This window comes from Triturus cristatus, chromosome 4_2 (genome assembly GCF_964204655.1).
Source record: "Triturus cristatus chromosome 4_2, aTriCri1.1, whole genome shotgun sequence".
Lineage (NCBI taxonomy): Eukaryota > Metazoa > Chordata > Amphibia > Caudata > Salamandridae > Triturus > Triturus cristatus.
In genome coordinates, this window is record NC_140586.1 from 547,537,673 (window position 1) to 547,560,342 (window position 22,670).

At 47.9% G+C, this 22,670-nt stretch overlaps 1 protein-coding gene across 1 annotated transcript in view; it reads right to left on the minus strand.

Annotated features, from left to right (window-relative positions):
• Positions 1-22,670, minus strand: part of HFM1 (helicase for meiosis 1) — a 3,754,865-nt gene that overhangs the window by 2,327,908 nt on the left and 1,404,287 nt on the right. The window contains exons 14-15 of the mRNA XM_085599940.1: positions 22,568-22,669; positions 22,323-22,468 (exon numbers count right to left, since the gene is read on the minus strand). Coding sequence (XP_085456066.1) covers positions 22,323-22,468; positions 22,568-22,669 — 248 coding nt within the window. The remainder of the gene's footprint in view (positions 1-22,322; positions 22,469-22,567; position 22,670) is intronic.

A 22,670-nucleotide genomic window follows, 5' to 3' on the forward strand; every position in this document is an offset into this window, starting at 1 on the left:
AGGATATGCAACTATCTCACTCTTTCAGCAATTTCCTTCTTAGTGCACACATAATACCCAAACGTTTTGCAACGGAGCAAGCAATCACCGGACTAGGGTCCGCTCTGAGAATACAAAGCGCTTCACCATAACTGCGTGTACCCAACCGCTTGCAAATTGGTTTGAGGCAATTTTCTGTCGGGCGGGAGTACACCGGACAAGCAAAAAATATATGAGCAATTGACAATGTTGCAGGGACGCAGCTGGGGCAAAATTGGGAAACAGTGGAAGCCTGTTGCCATGAGCATTTAAAAGAGTTCAAGGGAAGGGAGCCAAACCTGAACTGCATATAAAGTTTCTTATCTTGTGGAGACTTAATAATATCTAAGTATTGTTCATATGAACTAATCAATTGAAAATTCATAAACTCCATAGTAAAACGTCGCCAAGTTGGATCCAATCAATCAATCAATCAATCAGGGGGTTTAAAGCGCACTACTCACCCTTGAGGTTCTCAAGGCACTGGGTGTGGGGGGTGCAAACAGCTCTGTAGGTCATTCAAAGAGCCAGGTCTTGAGGTCCTTTCTGAATTGGTGCAATGTCTGGCTTTGTCGGATGCGGAGGGGGAGTTCATTCCAGGACTTGGCTGGCAGGTAGGAGAAGGATCTGCCACCTGCTCTGGTCCTGTGGATGCGCGGGACCGTGGCAAGAGCAAGGTCGGCAGAGCAGAGGTTTCTCTTGGGGGCGTGGAAGGAGATTCGTTCGTTGAGGTATTGAGGTCCGGTGTTATGTAGGACTTTGTAGGCTAGTGTGAGCAGTTTGTAGGTTATTGGTCTTTAGACAGAGAGCCAGAAGAGGTCGCGGAGGTGTTATATGATGTGGTCATATGGCGGGATGTTGAGGATAAGTCTGGTTGCAGCATTCTGGATGGTCTGGAGTTTGCTGAGGCATTTTTTGTTGATTCCGGCGTAGATGGCTTTTATGTAGTCCATTCTGCTGGTGATGAGCGTGTGCATGATGGTCTTCCTGGCATCGGGGGGGGGATCCATTTGAAGGTCTTGCGAAGTATGCGGAGGCTGTTGAAGCAATTGGAGGACACAGAGTTGATCTAGCGGTTCATGGTCCGTGAAGAGTCGAGTATGATGCCGAGGTTGCTTGCGTGGGCCGTTGGGGTGGGAGGTTTTCTGAGGGCGGATTAGTAAGTGAAGCCGATGCTACCCAATCCCAATACAGCTTTTTGACAAAATCTTTGGTAGGGTGTAAAGCTGGGTCCCTAATATCCCAATAGCCCTCAATTCCTATTGTGACTGGTAAGGATTTCACATTGCGTAACCAACCTATCTTTTTAAAATGATCAAGTGCGCTGACTTCCATAAGAGCAGTTGCATACAAGAGCAGCTCCGGGATGGACCTTATGTGCAACTAAAACAGTAACAGGTGTTGGTTGGCATTCTCTGTAATAGAAACTCTACCCAAGTCCAGCCTTAGGAGATAAAGTGGCATGCCCTGAGGTAACGAGACTAGGCATCTTAGAAGCTTGTTCTATGGTTTTAAAAGGCCATCCATCCCTTCAAAGCCGCACAGTTCAGCTCCATAAAGAGCTGAGCCTACTACTTTAGAATCATAGATCTGAAGTGGGGGTGCCACTGGTTTCCCGAAGGAGGTGCTATGTTCTCTTATCAAGGCCCCTGTTGTTTGCCTATGCTTTAAGATCTGCTTAATTACATGATGCTGCCATGACATATCTTCCAAGAGTGTGATGCCTAGATAGTCGAACATTCTCACCCTTTCCAAAGAGATAATTTACCTGTTATGGAGATTAAGTAATAAACGCTTCATCTTTGAAGTATTAACCTCTAATCCTTTAGAATTGCAAACATCTTTGAAGTGATTTAAGAGCATGTTAGATCTGGGGGTCTCTAGTAGGCAGGGTAGGTACACTGTCCAAGTAGGGACTCTTGCTTCTAGTCAGGGACAGGGGGATACACTGTTAAGATAACCCCTGCTCACACTCTAGGTAGCTTGGCCTGAGCAGTCTAGGCTATCAAAGGCAATGTGTAAAGTATTTATACCAACACTCACAGTAACACAGTGAAAACACCACAGCTTTACTCTACACCAGTTTTAGAAAAATAAGTTATCTTTACTAAAAACTTCAGAAGACCAAATACTACAGAAAAACCAACATACAATTAAAAAGGTTACTTTAAATATAGTTCAAGAGTTTGTAGAAAGTACTCCAGGATGTAAAAATCAGTGTCCTGCACAATGCGACTCTCAATGCACAAAATGCGACACTCTTGTGCCCAACAGTACCTGTAGTTGCGCTAAGGTTCCCAAAAGCTATAACAATGAAGATGGCAAAGGCGATGCGATACTCCTGAGACCTTACGGAGGCTTTGCAGCAGCCCTGCTTCACACAGCAGAGGTGGATGCGCCGGCTCCGATCTGTAGGGGGAGGATGCGATGACTTTGGCTTTCGTTGCGTAGGTTCCTTAGGGGGAAGCTTCACGCATAGGTACGGTGCGACGCTCTTCAATGGGGCGCGATGCGCGGCGCGGCGTTGACTTCTGGCGCCGCAACCCTCGATGTGCCACGGGACGGGACTCTGCGTCGACGCACGCAGCGACTGGATACTTTCACGCACCGGCAGTGGTGCGGCCCGCAAACTGGTTCTGTGACGACCTTCGCAGTGTCAGGAATCTTCTCGCACCGGGACGATGCTCGACGCACTCGGCGATGCGGGGACTCCAGGTACTGCGATGACGCCGTGATGAAATTCTTCTCGCACTCTCGATCTTGCGACTCGCAACCGGATGATGCGACCCTCAAACGGATGATGCGATGGGTACCAGTTACTCTTGTTCACGCTTTCTGCTTTCCAGCTCCCAAACACAGCAAAACAACCTCCTGAGGCCCCAAAACTAGGCAAGCACTTCAAGGCAGGTCAGAACTCCCTCAGCAGAGTTCCAGGGGAGCTGGTGGTGAAGTCCTTTTGTTCCTGGGACTTCTTAACAGGGAGCCAGCTCTCCTCAGGCCCTTGGAGATCAGAATTTAAAGAAGGGGACACAGCAGAGTCCTTCCCCTCTCCTTGGCAGCAAAGCAAAACAGCAAGCAGGCAGTCTTCTCCTCTTCAGTTCCTTCCAACTTTCTCCTTGGCAGAGGTTCCTTCTTAGTTCCACAGTGATCTAAAGTTTAGGTGTCTGGGGTCCTCTTCTTATACCCCTCCAAGTCTTTGTCTCTTTTTTGTTTCAGTGGGGGGATTCCCCTGCTCAAACCGGTTCCTGGGTGTGCTCTGCCCTGGAGCACCTGGTTCCTTTCAGAGTGAGGGGCAGGGTCGTTGGACGCCCAGCAGGAGGTGGAGCCTTCTTTGAGCTGGCAGAGGCAGAGTCCTCAGCCTGGCCAGCAGGGGGTGAAGCCGGCATTTTGCTGGCAGAGGCAGCCCTATTCAAAACCCAGGGGCTACTCCTCCCACCCATCTAAAGCAGATCTCCCTATTCACCCTACTGCTGACTCATCCAGACTCCTGGAGCCACCTAGCCCATCACATGACACCAGTCAGCCAATCTGCACACAGGCACACAGGAAGGTTAAACAGGAGAATAGCTAATTTCTAAAAAGTGCTATTCTCACACAGTGAATTTAAAAACCATCTTTCTAAAAAGATGTATAATTAAATTCTGAACACAAAGATACCAAACTTGGATTTTCTATCTTGCCTTTAGGGGAAGATAGGCATGTAAACAGCCTCCCCCATTATGTCCTATGGGCAAGATAGCCTCTCAGCAGTGAAAAACGACAATGGCTGTAATTCACTACCAGGGCATGTTACACACCTCAGTACATGCCCTACCTTTCAGATACACTGCACCCAGCCCAGGGGGATACCTAGGGCCACCATAGGAATACCTTACATGTACAGAAAGGGAAGGATAAGTCCTGGTCAGTGGTTGCACTGGCCAGGTCGACATGGCAGTCCTGGACTGCACATAGGCATTGCAAGCAGGCCTAAGACATCATTTTAGCGCTACTCCTGTGGGTGGCACAACCAGTGCTGCAGCCCACTAGTAGCATTTGTACTACCAGCCCTGGCACTCTCAGTGCACTTTACTAGGGCCTTGCAGGTAGAACAAATATGCCAAACATGTATAGCCAATAACATCACAATTTCCCTAGGGAGCATTTGCACTTTGACACTGATTAGCAGTGGCAAAGTGCCCAAAGCATCTATACCAGTAAAAACGACATCCAGCATAGCATCAAAAATACAGGAGGTAGAGGCAAAAAGTCAGGGGTAACCACGCCAAAAGATGCCAGGTCTAACACGTGTCCCCTCCAGCTGAAATGTGGGGAGAACTACCCACCCTCTTGGGAGTTCTCATCACTAAGGCGAAAAAACCTGGACAGACCGTCAGCGTTGGCGTGGTCTGTACCGGGACGGTGTTCCACCGTGAAGTCCATCCCCTGTAGGGAAATGGACCACCTCAACAGCTTAGGATTCTCACCCCTCATCTGCATCAACCATCTAAGGGGCCTGTGGTCTGTCTGAACCCGGAAGTGTGTCCCAAACAAGTAGGGTCTCAGCTTCTTCAGAGCCCAGACCACAGCAAAAGCTTCCCTCTCAATAGCACTCCACCTCTGTTCCCTGGGAAGTAGCCTCCTGCTAAGGAAAGCTACAGGTTGGTCCAAGTCCTCATCATTTAGTTGTGAGAGCACTGCTCCCACTCCATGCTCAGAAGCGTCTGTCTGCACTATGAATTCCTTGGAGAAGTCAGGCCCCTTGAGTACAGGTGCTGTACACATGGCCTCCTTCAGGGCATCAAAAGCTTCTTGGCAGGCACTGGTCCAAATCACTCTCTTGGGTAACTCCTTGGAAGTTAGTTCTGTCAAGGGAGCAACAATGGTTCCATACCCCTTGACAAAACGGCGATAGTACCCGATGAGTCCTAAGAAGTCTCTCACCTCTGTCTGGGTCCTGGGGGGTTCCCAAGCCCTGATGGTATTTATCTTGGCTGGTAGGGGCGCCACCTGGCCGCTTCCTACCTGGTGTCCCAAATACACCACTTAACCCTGCCCTCTCTGGCACTTACTGGCCTTGATAGTGAGGCCTGCACTGTGCAGAGCCTTCAACACTGCGCAGAGGTATTGCAGGTGTTCTTCCCAAGTGGAGCTGAACACAGCAATGTCATCCAGATATGCGGCGCTGAATTGCTCCAGCCCGGACAGTACCTGGTTGACCAGTCTGTGGAATGTGGCAGGGGCGTTCTTCAACCCAAAGGGCATGACACGGAACTGGAAGTGCCCCTCTGGCGTTGAAAACGCAGACCTCTCTTTGGCCCCATCAGTTAAGGCAATCTGCCAGTACCCAGAAGTTAAATCAAACGTACTGAGGTAGTTGGCAACTCCCAACCGATCCACAAGCTCATCAGCTCTGGGCAGTGGCGGCTGGTCCATAGGGGGCGCTGGGGCGGTGCCCCACAAAAGAAAATACTTGCTCACTCACTGTCTGCAGTTCGGGCAACGGAATGTAAGCAGATGAATTGACCGCTTTCAATTCGTCTGTTTACATTTCTGGGCCGGGCGGGTGAAAGTGCGCAGGTCAGCTCACAGCGCAGGCGGGGGAGAGCACTCAAAGCAGGAGTCTAGAAGATGGTGGTCTGACTGCGCATGTGAGTGAGGAGCGTTGGTCCTCACTCTCATTCACAAAGCATTAGGTATGCTGCGCATGCCTAGTGTAGTGTGCAAGCCTCTGAATCGGATCCTGCTCGGGCGGTGACGCGTTTTTTGCAAAGTCGCCCCATGCCCAATCAAAAGTACAAAGTAAGTAAACAAGGGTCAGCCGCCTCCCGTCGCATCCAGTCTCCTGATTTGGCCGTTTAGTATTTGCAAAAGAAAAGAGCAGGGAGATTGGAGAAGTTAGTTGCAGCACCTTGCAGAGCAGAGGAGACGCGCAGGACCGGAGGAGAATGGAGATGCCTGGTAAGTTTATTTTTTTATTGTATTCATTAAATTAAGGGAGGCCTACTGGCTAGAAATTGATGCCACTCAGTCTACTCTAAGACCGTCATTAGTAGGGAACACCATTAGTAATACCGCACTCGGAAGGAAGCACGATGAGGATTCTTTACTTTTTTCGCTACACAGACACAATGTCGTTATTACTAGCTCGGGCTCAACCTCTCCCTAAATTATGGATTTTCAAGAACGATCCAATATGATTGCATATATTGTGAGGTGTAAAAGTTGTCTTTCTTATTGACGCATTCTTTACAATTTATTCATGCCATTCTTTCATTCAGCATTTACTTGAAACTGGTTTCAGCTGTTTCAAATGATTTTCTTAAATCCTTCGCCGATTCCCATTCTTCTAGCAAACGATTTAACAGTATCTTCCTCGGAGCAGGGTTGCCTTGTATCCGATTTTCAGGATTGGTTCTTCTGAACTGAATTGCTTTCATAGTATTTCAAAAGCACTGTGGCGTTTGGAAGCATCTCGTTTTCTAGTGCAGGTGGCTCTTTCACAGTACTTCAGTTTCCAATCAATTATGTATTTACGCATCCATATATCAGTTACTTTTTATACTTGTTATATTCTTATCATTTTACTTCTCATCTTGACCATAGTCTTTAATTCCTTTGAAAGTGCAGTTTCAGACAGGAGACGAATACATTGGAAACCCCTTATAATTAATAAGTAATATTACAATACGGCGAGCAAGGTTTGCATAACTATACAGATATTTATGTTTCTCCCTATTGAAAGCAAATTAAGAAAGCACTTTGTTATTGTAATTTGTTTATATATAGTGCTCCATATTGTAGATTTCCGATTGCTAAGTACTGTATTTAGTAGGCATTACCCAATTTAATAGCACTCGATTCACTGGTCAGATGTATTATTGACTCCGGCAATCTAGCTGTGATTCAAACGTGTGACTTGCAGGTGACAGAAGATTCTAGCAGCCACAATAAATTAACCCACGGAGCCATCTTGCTGGTAAAAGTATGTGAGCTAATTTCACTTTAACGCATCTAACACATAAAGACATTAAGTAGATCTGTTAGATGTCCAGTTGCTGTTGTCATCAGAAAATACGTGTCAGTTCTCTTGATAATGCTACATAGGCTCCAAAAACAAACAACTTGTAAAAACCGATTGCTGGATGACATAATAGCCTGTAGTTTTTCTCATTTTATACACGTTTGTTGGATGGTTATTGAGTTGCACTACCATTACTGAAACATGTGACGTGCAGATTGCTGAGGCTTCACTGTAGTTGGTGCAATAAATCACTAATTTAACTTATTGGCGTAGTTTACATGCTCATAGAAGCAAAATCAAATCTAGTACAACTTATCAGATGCATATGGAACAAAGTCATACAATAATAATCATTAAGCACTTTCATTTTCATAGTCGATAAGTCAACAGAATGGGAGAACAGTGGATGTCTTGTCCAACTTATCGAGTTTATGGTTTCCCCCAGTATATCTTTTTTGTTGGCAGGCTCGATCTACTGCTGCTGCCAGTACTTCACGTCCTTTCTGCAAGGCAGGCTTGCACTTCTGATTCTTATGCTTTTCATATTTTGTGCAGTGTGCTACCACTTTACTGGCACCACTGTTGACTATGGTTCTGCATTTGTGTGGCCTTGACAACATTTAATTGAACATGGCTGTGCTTTACAGCTTCCGCCTGAGACTGGCAGAGCAATGGGGTTTCTACTAGCTGGTCTTGGTCATGTGCTGAGACTTGACCAGCCTATGTGGGCCTTTGGGAGCCTTTGGGTGGGGGTCTGAGCAGTAATCACTGACTCTTGAGTATGTGTGCTGTTCTGCCATATCTGAATGGAGACACCTTTGTACGTGTACATGGGGTGCACAGGCCCTCAGGTCTGTGCCCCCGCCTGTTGGTCACTGCACTCTAATTATTTTTGCCCAACCAAGAATGGACGCAGATGGAATAGTTTGGGTTTGAGGTAGGGTCAGGTATTGGAGACTAGGCAAGGTGCCTGAAGTGTTTAATCTGAGGCCAGGCCACAATGGGGGAAAAAGATTTCAATGATCGAGCAAATAAAGCATTTCTGAAGGAAAGAACAACGGTTTTGTAATTAGCATCGGGTACTGAAGCGTGTTCCCTGGTAGTGCAGTGGGAAAGCTGTGCACACTACCATGGTCCTTTGTTCCCAAAAACCGAAGAGACATCAACGCTTATTTTTTTTCATGATTGGTGCATTGTTGACATTTCACCCAAATGTCCTTATGAGGGGCTGTTCACCAAAAAGAGTTATAACAGTTTCTGTTGTGAGGGACCAGGGCATAAATGATGTCTCTTGTGACATCTATGTGTGAGTCTCAGTGCCGGCAAAAGTGTGCGAAAATGTGGTGTTGGAGTGCCCTGGTGGAATCATTGGTGGCGCTGTGACTAGAGAAATAGACAGTGGGTCACTTCTGAAATAAGATACATATTGGCAAAGTTGTGTGTTGATTACAGTTTTACGATAACAGTCCAATGGGGGGTGATTCAGGTTAGGTTGAGGTGCTCTGTCAGAACTGGCTATTGGATCCATCTCTGGGGTGCTTTGTCACACCTGGTTCTGGAGTTCCAGTTCTGGAATAGCAGCATGTGTAAGTCTGAAAAGACGTGGAGTCAATAGGTGCATTATAAATGGCCTCTTCGGAGCTCAGCACTCGAGTACCAAGGTTGCTTCAGGTCATAGCTGTAGTCACCTGGCTAGCAGAGATCTGTGTGGGAACTTAGTATTGGAAAAGCAGAGGCATTTTCACCTAATTGTTTGTTAGGAACGAGGTGCTTTCGCAGAGCTGTGTGTTAGATCCTAATACTAGAATACCAAGGAGCTCTGCGAGTCATGAATGTGGTGCAGTGGATGCTGTCTGGAGTGCCAGTGATGGTTAGAATTGTGGTGTGTAATGATAAAGAACCTGTGCCTGCACCATCCATTTGTACAGAGCCCTGAGAGCTCTGGAACCAGATACTTGATAACGTCACTGATTTACCAATAGTCCATTGATCTATTTTTCGCAGTGCTGCTGTCCATAGATTTATTTCACTCTGCATTTGGGACAGCTATTGATTAAACCTAGTAAAGGCCAGCTTCAAGAGCAGGACATGAATATTCAACAACATAAGACCACACAGTGTTTTGAAATGCATGCCAGATAACTGCTGCTGGTCAGGAGCCCATTTCTTGTGTTTTCCTGTAATAGAAAAACATAACTATAGAAATGTTTCTGACGCTAAGCCCTGCTGGCACACAACGTGCATATTGCTCAGAGGTGCGTGGCACTGGCAGGGCCAAGCTTCAAAAACATTTCTATCTACATGTTATATGACATCCCTTTATTAATGCAATAACTGCACTTTCACAATTGCTTTATTAACCTTCTTGCTTCTCAAATTTGCTTGAAAATGCACCATTTACTCACTCTTTTTTCAAAATTTTCTCGGGGAGTGAACCCCCCCGAACCCCCCTTAAGCTTTTCGGGCTCACTCGCTACGCTCGCTCGCCACGGTGCCCTGCAACAGAAAGTTTATGCCCCACCACTTTCAAATGTCACCAGCCGCCACTGGCTCTGGGGATGGAGTGTGCGTTAGTCTTCGTGACCGCATTGAGCCCACTGTAGTCCACACAAAACCTAAGTTCTGGAGTGGCACCTGGCGCAGCAGCTTTTGGTACAAGTACCACTGGGCTAGCCCAGGGGCTGCTGGAGGGCTCAATCACCCCTAGTTCCAACATCTTAGAAACCTTCTTCTTGATGCTGGCTCTGACCTTGTCAGCCACCAGGTAAAACTTTTGTTTTACAGGCATGCTATCTCCAGTGTCCACATCATGGACACACCAGTTGGTGATACCGGGGGTCAGGGAGAACAGAGATGCAAACTGACCCAACACATGGCGACAGTCCCTCTGCTGTTCTGGGGTCAGGGTGGGCGAGAGGACCACTCCATCCACTGACCCATCTTGCTCCTTAGCTTCCAGGAGGTCAGGAAGAGGATCGCTATCCTCCTCCATCCCTGCATCTGTAGCAAGTAGCATTGTTACTTCAGACCTCTCAAAATGGGGTTTGAGGCGGTTCACATGTTGGACCTTCATGGGGTTCCCGGGAGACCGCAAGTTGACCAGGTAGGTCACTTCACTCTTGCACTCCACCACCTCATATGGCCCAGTCCACTTGTCTTGGAGCGCGCAAGGCTCCACTGGTGCCATCACCCACACCATCTGCCCAGGTTGAAACTCCACCAGAGTGGTATGCTGGTCATACCATCTCTTCATCTCATCCTGGCTGGCTTCCAGGTTCGCCTGAGCGAGTGTCCTGAAGCGCTGTGTCTGGTTGCGGATGGCCAGCACATAGCTGAACACATCCTGGGGGGTTTTCGTAGGAGATTTCTCCCAACCCTCCTTCACCAGACTGAGAGGTCCTCTAACAGGGTGCCCGTACAAAAGCTCAAAGGGACTGAACCCTAGAGACTTTTGTGGTACCTCCCTGTAGGCAAATAATAGGCATGGCAAAAAGACGTCCCACTTCCGTCTCATGGGCTCTGTCAGCCCCATGATCATGCCCTTCAGGGTCCGGTTGAACCTTTCAACCAACCCATTTCCTTGAGGGTGGTAAGGAGTGGTGAACTTATAAGTTACCCCACACTCCTCCCACAGAGACTTCAGATACCTGGAGATGAAGTTGGCATACCGGTCAGATACCACCTCTCTGGGGAAACCCACATGGGAAAAGATCCCCATCAACGCACGGCCCACCACCGGGGCTGTGGTTGTCCTGAGAGGGATAGCCTCCGGATACCAGGTGGCATGATCCACCAGGACCAGGATGAACCTGTTGCCCAAGGCTGTCCTGGGGTCCAGTGGCCCCACAATATCTATCCCCACCCGCTCGAAAGGGGTGCTCACTACAGGAAAAGGCTGGAGAGGGCCTTTGCACTTCCCTCCAGCCTTCCCACTTGCCTGGCAAGTCTGGCATGATCTACAAAAGGAACCGACGTCCGTCTTCATCCCGGGCCAGTAAAAGTGGGTGGCAAGCCTTTGTCGGGTCTTGTCCTGCCCGAGATGTCCTGCAAGAGGCACGTCGTGAGCCAGACCCAGTAGGAAGTCTCTGAACCCTGCGGGTACCACCAGGGTACGTGATCCACTGGGCTCAGCAAACCTAGGCTCACTGTACAACAAGTCATTCTCCCAGTAAAGAAAGAAGTTCTTTGGATCAGCACCTGCTGCCTGGTCTGCAGCCTGGTGCCGCAGACCTTCAAGAGTAGGGTATGTCTTCTGTGCCTGGCAGAACTCCTCTCTGGAGGGACCACCCTCTTGCTGCCAATGGGTCAGCTCAGGTTGGTCTCCCAGCTCAGCTACCTGTTCCCCTGTAGGCTCCAGGGCATCCCCCTCATGGTCTGCTCCTTCCTCGACCGTGGGAACAGCGGGGGTGGACGCACCACACCCCTTGCCCTTCCTCTTTCTGGCAGGGACCTGGGCCACTGTTTCAGGCTCCAGGTCTGCTTCACAACCCTGTCTGGCTGCCATGGACCGAGTGGTCACACAGACCCACTCAGGCAAACCCAACATCTCCAAATGAGCCTGGCGTTCCACCTCCTTGCACGGGGAACTCTCCAGGTCATTACCTAGCAGACGGTCTACTGGCATGGATTGACTCACAACAACTCTGAGAGGCCCTGAGACCCCCCCCCCCACTCAAAGGGAACATGTGCCACCTTGCAAAGGCGCACAGAGTTGTCAGCTGACACTACAGGGTGAAGTACATCGGGAATGATCAGCTCCTCATGGACCCACTGACACCTGACCGAAGTCACACTGGCTCCAGTGTCCCTGAGAGCCTCCACCCTCTTCCCATTGATGGTCACCCACTGCCTGTACTTCTTAGTGTTATCAGGGACAGGGGTTTCCCGGACCATCTCTGTGTCTCCTAAAGAGACAAGGGACATAACTGCTAATCCCTCCAAATCACTAGAAATTAAATCCCCACCAAAAGCTACACTAGCTATACCCGGTGTTGGAGCACCAGAGGGTGCCTGGGATTTCTTGGGACACGCAGGGGATTTGTGACCCAATTCCTGGCAGTGATAACACTTAATGGGACCCCAGTTATCCGACCTGCCCTTAGGGGGCCAGGTTGGTTTGGGTTTTGACTTGGGGGGCTGGGACTGGTTACCCTGGGAATTGTTTTGGGGCCCTTGTGAGAACTCCTTTTGGTTACCCTTGTCCCCCCCACTCTTCTGCTGGGGACCCTGCCCACCTTTGGCTGTGGTACCCACAAAACCCCTATGGACCCTGGTACTGACCCAGCGGTCCGCCTCCTGTGCAAGCTCAAGGGGATCAGTAAGCTTGCGGTCTAAAAGATGCTGGTGCAGCTCTGGAACACATATACTACTCAAGTGCTCCCAAATGATCAAATTCAACAACCCCCTTATAATCATTCACCTTGCTGCCCTTCATCCAACCTTCCAGTGCATGTGAGAACAGATTTACACATTCTACCCAAGTCTGGAACCCCTCCCTCCTGGAGTTCCTGAACTGTACCCTGTACTGTTCTGGGGTTAACCCAAACCTGAGGCATAAGGCCTCCTTCATATGGGGATAGGTCAGGTTACCGGCTGCTTCTAAGGGCTCTAGAGCACTCCTCCCTGAGGCCTCAAAATGCTTCCACAGACCTGCACCCCAATCTTCTTCAGGCACTCTATGCATCTTACAAGAAATCTCATAGGCAGAAAACCACCCATAGATATCATCACTCACTCTGTAACTCTGAACCACATCCTTGGCGATATATACCTTACCCCCTTTCGCTGGCTGTTTGCTGCCACCATTTGAGCCGATCTCCACCTCTCTGGCTTTGATCTCCAGCTCCTTCATGCTCAACTCATGAGCCAAAAGCAATTTTGTTTCCTCAAAAGCAAGGGCATTCTTCTTCTCCTCCTTTGCCATTTCCATTTTCATTTTCATTACTTCCAGCTCATGTACTCTGATTCTTTGATTCTCTTGTAACTCCTCTGCTGGGGAGAGACCCCTGCTGGAATGGTGGCTCCCCGCTCAGCTGGTGGGGTTGCCCACTGGCAAATCATTTGCCCCAAACCCATTCCCTTCATTATTATCATCTGCTCCCTCAGCCTCTTTAGCCTCCCACCAGGTTTTCAGAACCTTCTGCAACTCTTCCTTTCTGAAGTTGCTTTTTATGGGACAACCAAAATCCTTGCAGAACCGCTTGAGCTCCTCCACCTTGTATGAATACAAATCCTCAATGGTGAACTCTAGCTCTCCTTCTACACTGGCTGCTTTCTCACTTGGAGCCATGATAATTCAAGAGTTACCTCAAAATAGAACAAAAAATCAACAATCAGCAGTATGTGGCTGTGTAATGGTCTGCTCTCCTAGTGACGTACACCAATTACTGTGGGTCAAGTACAAATACAAGTTCAATCCTTACCGCTAACCACCAATGTTAGATCTGGGGGTCCCTAGTTGGCAGGGTAGGTACCACTGTCCAAGTAGGGACCCTTGCTTCTAGTCAGGGAAAGGGGCATACACTGTTAAGATAACCCCTGCTCAATCAATCAATCAAAGACATTTATAGAGCGCACTACTCACCCGTAGGGTCTCAAGGCTGCTCACACTCTAGGTAGCTTGGCCTGAGCAGTCTAGGCTATCAAAGGCAATGTGTAAAGTATTTGTACCAACACTCACAGTAACACAGTGAAAACACCACAGATTTACTCTACACCAGTTTTAGAACAATAAGGTATCTTTACTAAAAACTTCACAAGACCAAATACTACAGAAAAACCAACATACAATTAAAAAGGTTACTTTAAAGATAGTTCAAGAGTTTGTAGAAAGTACTCCAGGATGTAAAAATCAGTGTCCTGCATAATGCGACTCTCAATGCACAAAATGCGACACTCTCGTGCCCAACAGTACCTGTAGTTGCGCTAAGGTTCCCAAAAGCTATAACAATGAAGATGGCAAAGGCGATGCGATACTCCTGAGACCTTGGGGAGGCTTTGCAGCAGCCCTGCTTCATGCAGCAGAGGTGGATGCGCCAGCTCCGATCTGTAGGGGAAGGATGCGATGTCTTTGGCTTTCGTTGCGTAGGTTTCTTAGGGGAAAGCTTCACGCACAGGTACGGTGCGACGCTCTTCGATGGGGCGCGATGCGCAGCGTTGACTTCTGGCGCCACAACCCTCGATGCGCCACGGGACGGGACTCTGCGTTGACGCATGCAGCGACTGGATACTTTCACGCACCGGCAGTGGTGCGGCCCGCAAACTAGTTCTGCGACGACCTTCGCAGTGTCAGGAATCTTCACGCACCGGGACGATGCTCGACGCACTCGGCGATGCGGGGACTCCAGGTGCTGTGATGACACCGCGATAAAATTCTTCTCGCACTCTCGATCTTGCGACTCGCAACCGGATGATGCGACCCTCAAACGGATGATGCGATGGGTACCAGTTACACTTGTTCACGCTTTCTGCTTTCCAGCTCCCAAACACAGCAAAACGACCTCCTGAGGCCCCAAGACTAGGCAAGCACTTCAAGGCAGGTCAGAACTCCCTCAGCAGAGTTCCAGGGGAGCTGGTGGTGAAGTCCTTTTGTTCCTGGGAGTTCTTAACAGGGAGCCAGCTCTCCTCAAGCCCTTGGAGATCAGAATTTGAAGAAGGGGACACAGCAGAGTCCTTTCCCTCTCCTTGGCAGCAAAGCAAAACAGCAAGCAGGCAGCCTTCTCCTCTTCAGTTCCTTCCAGCTTTCTCCTTGGCAGAGGTTCCTTCTTAGTTCCACAGTGATCTAAAGTTTAGGTGTCTGGGGTCCTCTTCTTATACCCCTCCAAGTCTTTGTCACTCTTTGTTTCAGTGGGGGGATTCCCCTGCTCAAACAGGTTCCTGGGTGTGCTCTGCCCTGGAGCACCTGGTTCCTTTCAGAGTGAGGGGCAGGGTCGTTGGACGCCCAGCAGGAGGTGGAGCCTTCTTTGTGCTGGCAGAGGCAGAGTCCTCAGCCTGGCCAGCAGGGGGTGGAGCCGGCATTGTGCTGGCAGAAGCAGCCCTATTCAAAACCCAGGGGCTACTCCTCCCACCCATCTAGAGCAGATCTCCCTATTCACCCTGCTGCTGACTCATCCAGACTCCTGGAGCCACCAAGCCCATCACATGACACCAGTCAGCCAATCTGCACACAGGCACACAGGAAGGTTAAACAGGAGAATAGCTACCTTCTAAAAAGTGCTATTCTCACACAGTGAATTTAAAAACCATCTTTCTAAAAAGATGTATAATTAAATTCTGAACACAAAGATACCAAACTTGGATTTTCTATCTTGCCTTTAGGGGAAGATAGGCATGTAAACAGCCTCCTCCATTCTGTCCTATGGGCAAGATACCCTCTCAGCAGTGAAAAACGACAATGGCTGTAATTCACTACCAGGGCATGTTACACACCTCAGTACATGCCCTAACTTTCAGATACCCTGCACCCAGCCCAGGGGGATACCTAAGGCCACCATAGGGATGCCTTACATGTACAGAAAGGGAAGGATAAGGCCTGGTCAGTGGTTGCACTGGCCAGGTCGACATGGCAGTCCTGGACTGCACATAGGCACTGCAAGCAGGCCTAAGACATCATTTTAGCGCTACTCCTGTGGGTGGCGCAATCAGTGCTGCAGCCCACTAGTAGCATTTGTACTACCAGCCCTGGCTCTCTCAGTGCACTTTACTAGGGCCTTGCAGGTAGAACAAATATGCCAAACATGTATAGCCAATTACATCACAATTTCCCTAGGGAGCACTTGCACTTTGACACTGATTAGCAGTGGCAAAGTGCCCAAAGTATCTATACCAGTAAAAACGACATCCAGCATAGCATCAAAAATACAGGTGGTAGAGGCAAAAAGTCAGGGGTAACCACGCCGAAAGATGCCAGGTCTAACAGAGCAACTGAAGCCCTCCTGGTGTTTTGGATACTAGTAACGTGTCATCAGCGAATAGTAGGGTCACCACCTTTACCCCACTCAAAGTGGGGGCATCTGCTGGAGCATCAGAAAGAAACTTAACAACGCGTTCACCAAAAGGGAAAAAAGGGTGGGTGCCAGTACGCAGCCCTGACATAAACCCCTATTGACATTTATTGGGTCAGTGAGCTGGCCTTGACCACCCAACGAGCCCTAGCAAAGTTTGCCTCATGGAGGTGAATAATGAGTGATAGAATCTCCATGGGAAGACCCATATCTCTCAAGACTTGCCATAGCTTGTTCCTTGGGACAAGGTAAAAAATGGTCTTTAGGTCTATGAAGGCTACTTAAAGGCTCCCCCTGACCAATGACCGTGGTCTTCGTAGTCAGAAGAAGGAAGCAAAACACCTGGTCGATGTTGCTAATGTTTTGCCTAAAGCCAGTTTGGAAGGGAGTCAAGATAGTGTGTTCGCTAAACCAGTCCTGTATCTTTATAAGGAGTGCACGAGTAAACACCTTTTGGACACAATCTATGGGACTAATTATTCTATAGTTGCAAGGTAAGGATCTATTGCCTTTCCTATATACGGGAATCCCCTCAGCTCCCTTCCATAAACTGGGTATTTGGTCCCCCTCTGCAATTGCATTGGCTAAGGCCAGAATATAACTTGTCTAGTTCTCTTTTTTGAGTAAAAATACGTCCACTGGAATACCATTGGGTCAAGGCGCTTTTTCCTTAGCAGTTGAAACAATGCAGGACCTAATTTCGCTTTTAGAGAAGAAATCCTTGGCTGTAACATAGACAGAGTCTGTGGGAATTACTTGTATGGCTGGCATACAAGGCCCTGAATATAAAAGAGAAAAGTAATCATACCATGCTGCAATAGAAATATTATTAGTCCGTGGTAATGGCCTATTAGCATCCCCCCAAGTAACGAAAAGCCAGAACTTCTGATAATCTTTGCTAGCACAAGCTTCCCCAATTAATCTCCACCTATTATCATCCCACTGCCTTTTAGCGCTCACCTGAGCTGACTTGTGGGACCTCCTTCATTCTCTCATTAGGGCCAAGTTCTTCAATCTAATAGATGAAGATAGTTGGCGCCAATGGTTGAACCAGGCAAATTGAGATCTTGACTTCTGCCCAGGATTTAGGGGGCACATGGGGTCAATAAAATATGCCACTATCTGCTCTAAAAGGCAATTGTGACAAGCCAGAATCGTTTCCAGCCCTCCCTGGTGATTAGTTAAGCTTTGGATCTCTGCTATGGAAGTCAGTAAGTTCTGCTTAATTAATTCAAGCTTGCCTTCGTCCAAAGCCACATGGGGCCACTCAATTCGACAGTTATTATTTGATGGAAGTTGCTCCCTTGTTATTAGAACAGATTTGGGATAACTAGGTGAATCCCCCCAAAGCACCTCCAAAGTGAGCCTAAGGGGATTATGATCACTGGCAATAGTAGAGCCCACAGCCATATCAATCATTCTGGGCCATAGCCTAAGGTCCATCAAAATATAATCAGTATGCACGTTATTCCTATGGTAGGTCTAGCACGCCCTAAGGCTGTGTGTTACAAAGTGGAACCTGTGTTTTACATGTTCTAACAGTAAAAACTCACAATTATTATTTTTACTATGGAAAGGCTAGTAGCCCCATTGGTGAGGACAGAGTTGTAGGCTGCTAGAGCAGCCCTGCTAACTTCTGATTGAGACTACAAAAGTTGATACTGTAAGGTATCAAACAACTCGTTACATTAAGTTCAACTTGTTGGCTATGTCGAAATTAAAGTAACTTGTTGCAGTGTGTAACTTTACAAAGTTAACACTTTATTGCCCTAAATCCCCTGTGCTCATCCATGGCTGCACACAGGTCTGTCCCTGAGACAGCTTTCTGCCCTCCTTGGGAGATGTGCAAATAAGTCCCAGGAAAGAAGACAATAGAAGCCTGCGCAGGAGCGGTTTTTTACCTCTCCCTGGCAGGAAGCCACAAGGGTCGTGGCCCAAAAGACGAGCTTCAAAGGAGAAGCTGCATTGAAGGACAAATGGTGAACAGATGGGAGAGGGGCTGTGCTATTGTTTAGGGAGACAGAGTGGCACTCAGGCAGGAGAGGGCAACCCAGTTGACAAACTGATTTTTCAGGGGTGTGTAGCCCATTTGGTAGCCACATCTGTGGGTTGGGTTAGGGAGCTCTACACACTAAGGGAAAGGTTCTGCCATGTTGGAAGTGGGTGGAAAGCCAGATGCCACGCTTCATAAGAAGTGTTCATCAGGAGGGAGAAATTCTAGTAGTCCATTTGCTACTAACCTCGTCTACCCTGGGGGCATTTTCTGGTAATACAAAGGGCCCCCTGGCATACCGAATTCAGATCTCCATGGACTAGAGATAAGGACCGAAGAAGAACTGTCCTGCTGCACCAAGTACTCAGTGAAGAGAGGCTTCACCGACATGGTCTGCACCTGCTGAACCTGGTGACTAGCAAAGGGGAAGGCACTGTGCCTTCTGAGCCCTGCCCGTGGGGAACTTGTTTTCAAATTCTAGCCAAAGCAAGAGACTCTATGGGTCAGCTGGCTGACCTCCTGTTTGTAGCACAGGACCATAACAGCTAAAGAAGCCTGCTGGCTCAATTGCTAGCCCATATCTTCTTATCGCTGTCCTTGTCACCATGCAGCACCAAGGGGTAGGAACTGAAGCTCAAAGATGCAGGTGAGTCTACTGGGCCCAGGAGACTTGTGGAAGTGTAGCTTGCTTGCCCAGAAAGTGAACTACTGTCCAAGGAAGGAATTGCCATGACCATGATACCGGGCAACTGTTAGCCCAGTGGCAACTGGACATCTGCCAGGAATGAGAGGACTTCGAGGTACTTGGAACTCTGTGGCTAGGACCAACTTACCAAGCCGAGGGGTCAAGGAGTAGCGGCAGGAAGATGCATCACCTCCTCAGCATCCTTGAGCATCTTCAGCATCAATTATACCTTGCATCAGGACCACTTCCATATCAGTCTATTGGAAGGAGATAAAAGTGTCTGATATTAACTGAAGACTGCTGCTTCTTTTGAAGTAACTGTTCCTGACAACCTTGCTGGTCCCCCAGACTGACTCCCTGCCGGAGAGGGTCACCTAAAGTGACAAAGTAACCTCATTGATACTTACCCAAGTTTCTCTTGAAAAGGTTTGTGTCAATTTTGTTGAATTTGCCGATGCGTGTTTGAAGTTAAGTGGAAGAAGTCCATATTTAGTCACATAAAAATATAGTCTATTTTTATAAATTGGTGTTTCATGTATTTATTCTGCAATTGTTCAGTTGCTGTTTAAATACCTCACAATTGTTCCCTTGTGTAAACTGGCTAGTCAGAGCCACTTCTACCCAGGGATGACCCAAATGCTCAACAAACAAAACCTACTTGTCCTAAACGTATTGGTAAGTGTATTACATGGTGCGGTTACACAACCATAAAATACACCCCAATTCCTCACAGCCTGCTAAGGCAGGATGAGGCGATGGGCTTGTTAGGATCTGGGGTATACCCCCTTTCAACAATTTGAAAGACCAGTTCGTCAGATGTTAATCCTTTCCTGCCTTGCAGGAAGGAGGAAGCCTGTCCTTCAACAGGGAACTCATGCTGCTTAAGGGATGAGCTAAAGGGCCTTGAGAGGTGGTGCAGAAGACACTGAGGATGAGGGGAAGGACAGCTCCTGAGACTACCGGCCATTTCACTTCCCTCTGACCCTGTGGTGCCTAACCATCGGATTCTGTTGCTTCTGCAGAGCCTGAGTAGTTTGATGCTGCTGGAATTAGGAAACCTTTTGAAAGCTGTGATATTTCCTAAATACCTGTAGTCCTTCTGTGGTGATTAAGGCCCTTTGAATTGGCTGTGGCTCTTCCTGTATTAAATAGTTTGAGTGCTGCATATCAGGATGACTTGGATGTCCTCTGGAATGTCTGTGGATCTCAGTCAGGCTTTCCTGCATAGGGAGACAGAGAGCCCATAGCCCAGAGTCCCAGACCATCCTGCCTATCAAGGACAACCTTCCTCCTGTATATGCAGCCTAAAATCTATGCGGTCATAAACGAAGCACTTGCGACCCTCTGCCTAACCCGATCAAACTTTGGAAATGAGTTACCATTAAGACACGATCGGAGCACACACAGGTTGGCACATGTAAGTAGAACTACCGCTGTGAAATTACAGTGCATTTTTCAGTGCGGATTAAGCGTAGTGGTCACTGTCTGTTGTACAAGAAGCATGTACCGGGTCGTCCACCTCGGCGCTTACCTGGGGCAAACCAGATACCAACCCTAGTTGGCCTCTGAGGAGCCACCGGGTAGGGCTGAGAGGGATTACTTATTGCATGCCACCTTTTACAAAACAGAAGGGTGACACAAAGTCCCTACTCTAGGCGCAGATGCCTTAGCGTGATGAAACACATTTAGGAACCACCATTGTTGTGTTTTCAACCACTGTCTTGATACTGCTTATAGGTAACTGTGCCTGTATGTCCCTATTTTAACTCTGCCGAATTCCTTTAGTCACCAGGACACTACACCTTTAGTGTCTACACCTGCCGGTACATGTTGCCGTGCACAATTGACCCAAATAGGGTGAGTCTCACTGTTGTGCCCAGCGCACAATACTTTTTGTATCACTGCTGCTGTTTTTAAACTTATCTAATATACAACTGATGCATGCCACCAATCACCTGTGTGAAGCAGGCGCGTGTTGCACCCAGATGGGTCTTTGTCCCATGATAGGTTGCATCAGGATGTCATTGAAAGGTAGGAACAGTTCCGCTGCTTTCTTAAAAACTGGTTGAACAATGGATCTTCCACTGGATCCGAGACTGGAGGAAGGTCTATCTCAATGTTTGGAGAAGTGTCCAGACCACTGACATTTTGCAGTGCCAGATAATCGCCATCTCTGAAGAGTAAGGTGGAAATTGATGGGCCATGTCAATGCTATTGTCTATGTCATGATAGTGCTACTCTGTTATCTGTACAGGGTCAGAATCAAATCCAAAGAAGTAATGCATCCTATGTCAAAGAGTTGGGGCAAGCTCTCTCAACCTGTCCTGTACTCTTCCTCCTGTACAATCCTCTCAGCCTCTCTTCTGGATCATTGGTGCCACTGGCGCATCCATCAGAGGAGGGCAGTCAGCTGGCTGAGGTGGTGGCACAGGTGGAGGTGATGGTGGGTCAGAATGGGCATCAGTTTGGCGCAAGTACAATAGGCAAGGACCCGGTGTCAGTACGACTCTGGCTGGCGCTGACCTACTTCCTAGCATAACGAGTGGAGCACTCGAGCGGGGTTGGAGAAGGGCCCATCAACAGGAACCCAGGCAGAGCCATACACAATGCCAATAGAGCCAACAAGCGCTCCAGAGGAGGCTGATGTCGGCAGGAATACATCCCACATAGGCTTCACAAATGGTACTCTACCAGTGCTGGGAACTCAGGGTAGGCTGGCATCATAAGGGGCATTGGTGGAATTGGAGCTCAGAGAGGGCCTTGAGCCCAGATCGACATATGCTGTGCAAGAGTGTGTCCTCAGGTGTGGTTATTTTCATCATTTCCAGCTCCAAAGAAGAAATCTCTGCTGGAGGTGGGATAAGTTGCCACAACTTTTCCCTTGATTGTGATCGACTTTGAGGTGTCTCCATGAGGATCTTTTTAGCCTTGTATCTTGCTTCCTTCTATCTAGAAAATTTGAAGGAAGGTAAAGAGCGTCAGCGCGATCTGGCTCTCTGCAAGAAATGACACTACGCCCAAAAGTCATCCTGGGTGCAGGCCATGGATAATTTGGCCTCACCTTCACAGATGACTGTAGGAAGCATACTACAGTACAGGGCGCATGATCTGGAATTATGACTGAAGACCAAGCACAACAGACAGTCCTCAGGGGAGTCTGTGAAAGACATTTGCCTGTCACAGGTGTGACAGGAATTGAACCTTAACTTTTTAAAGAGTGAGATTCCTAACTCCTTACACTAGAATTTGTATTTTATATTGATTGAGAAAAATCTCCGAGGCGAAAACCTCTGATGAGAGAGCTCACGATCAGTCAAAGGGTGCAGAAAAAAGTAACTGACATCAAGGCACTTGACTTCACCACAACCTCCAGCATCAGGATGGAGCCCTCACCCCCTACCATCGCAGGATAGCTGTCAAAGAGTTTCTAAACGCAGTCTGGTGCCTGGGATATTCAACAGGTGAGGAATTTGAAGATAGACATATCCATCAGAAAATAATTATATTTAATTTGCACTTTTATCGACAAACCATATTTATTGAAATATCTGTAAACTTCTGGTAGTTCTAATATTCCTCGATGGTAACTGAACAAATAAGTTTACATTGATATATGCTTACTTGAGGTCTGCCTGCTCTTCCAATCATTTGCAGAATATCAGTTTCACTATATTCTTGGAACATTCCTCCAACATAGTGCATTGTAGACTTGATAACTACCAAATGTGCTGGTAGATTTACTCCCATAGCTAACGTACTAGTTGTAACTGCAAGAAGTAAAAACAGTAAGTTGGTTTAACTGCCTCATCTGGTTCACAATAATTTACTGAAGAAACAAAACTCGTATTTTGTGTCACTTTACTCACAAAGGACAGGAAGATCTCCAGCAGTAAAGGTTCCTTCAATTATTTTTCTGTCTGATAAGTCAACACCAGCATGATGGTATCCAACACCAAACAATATGAGTTC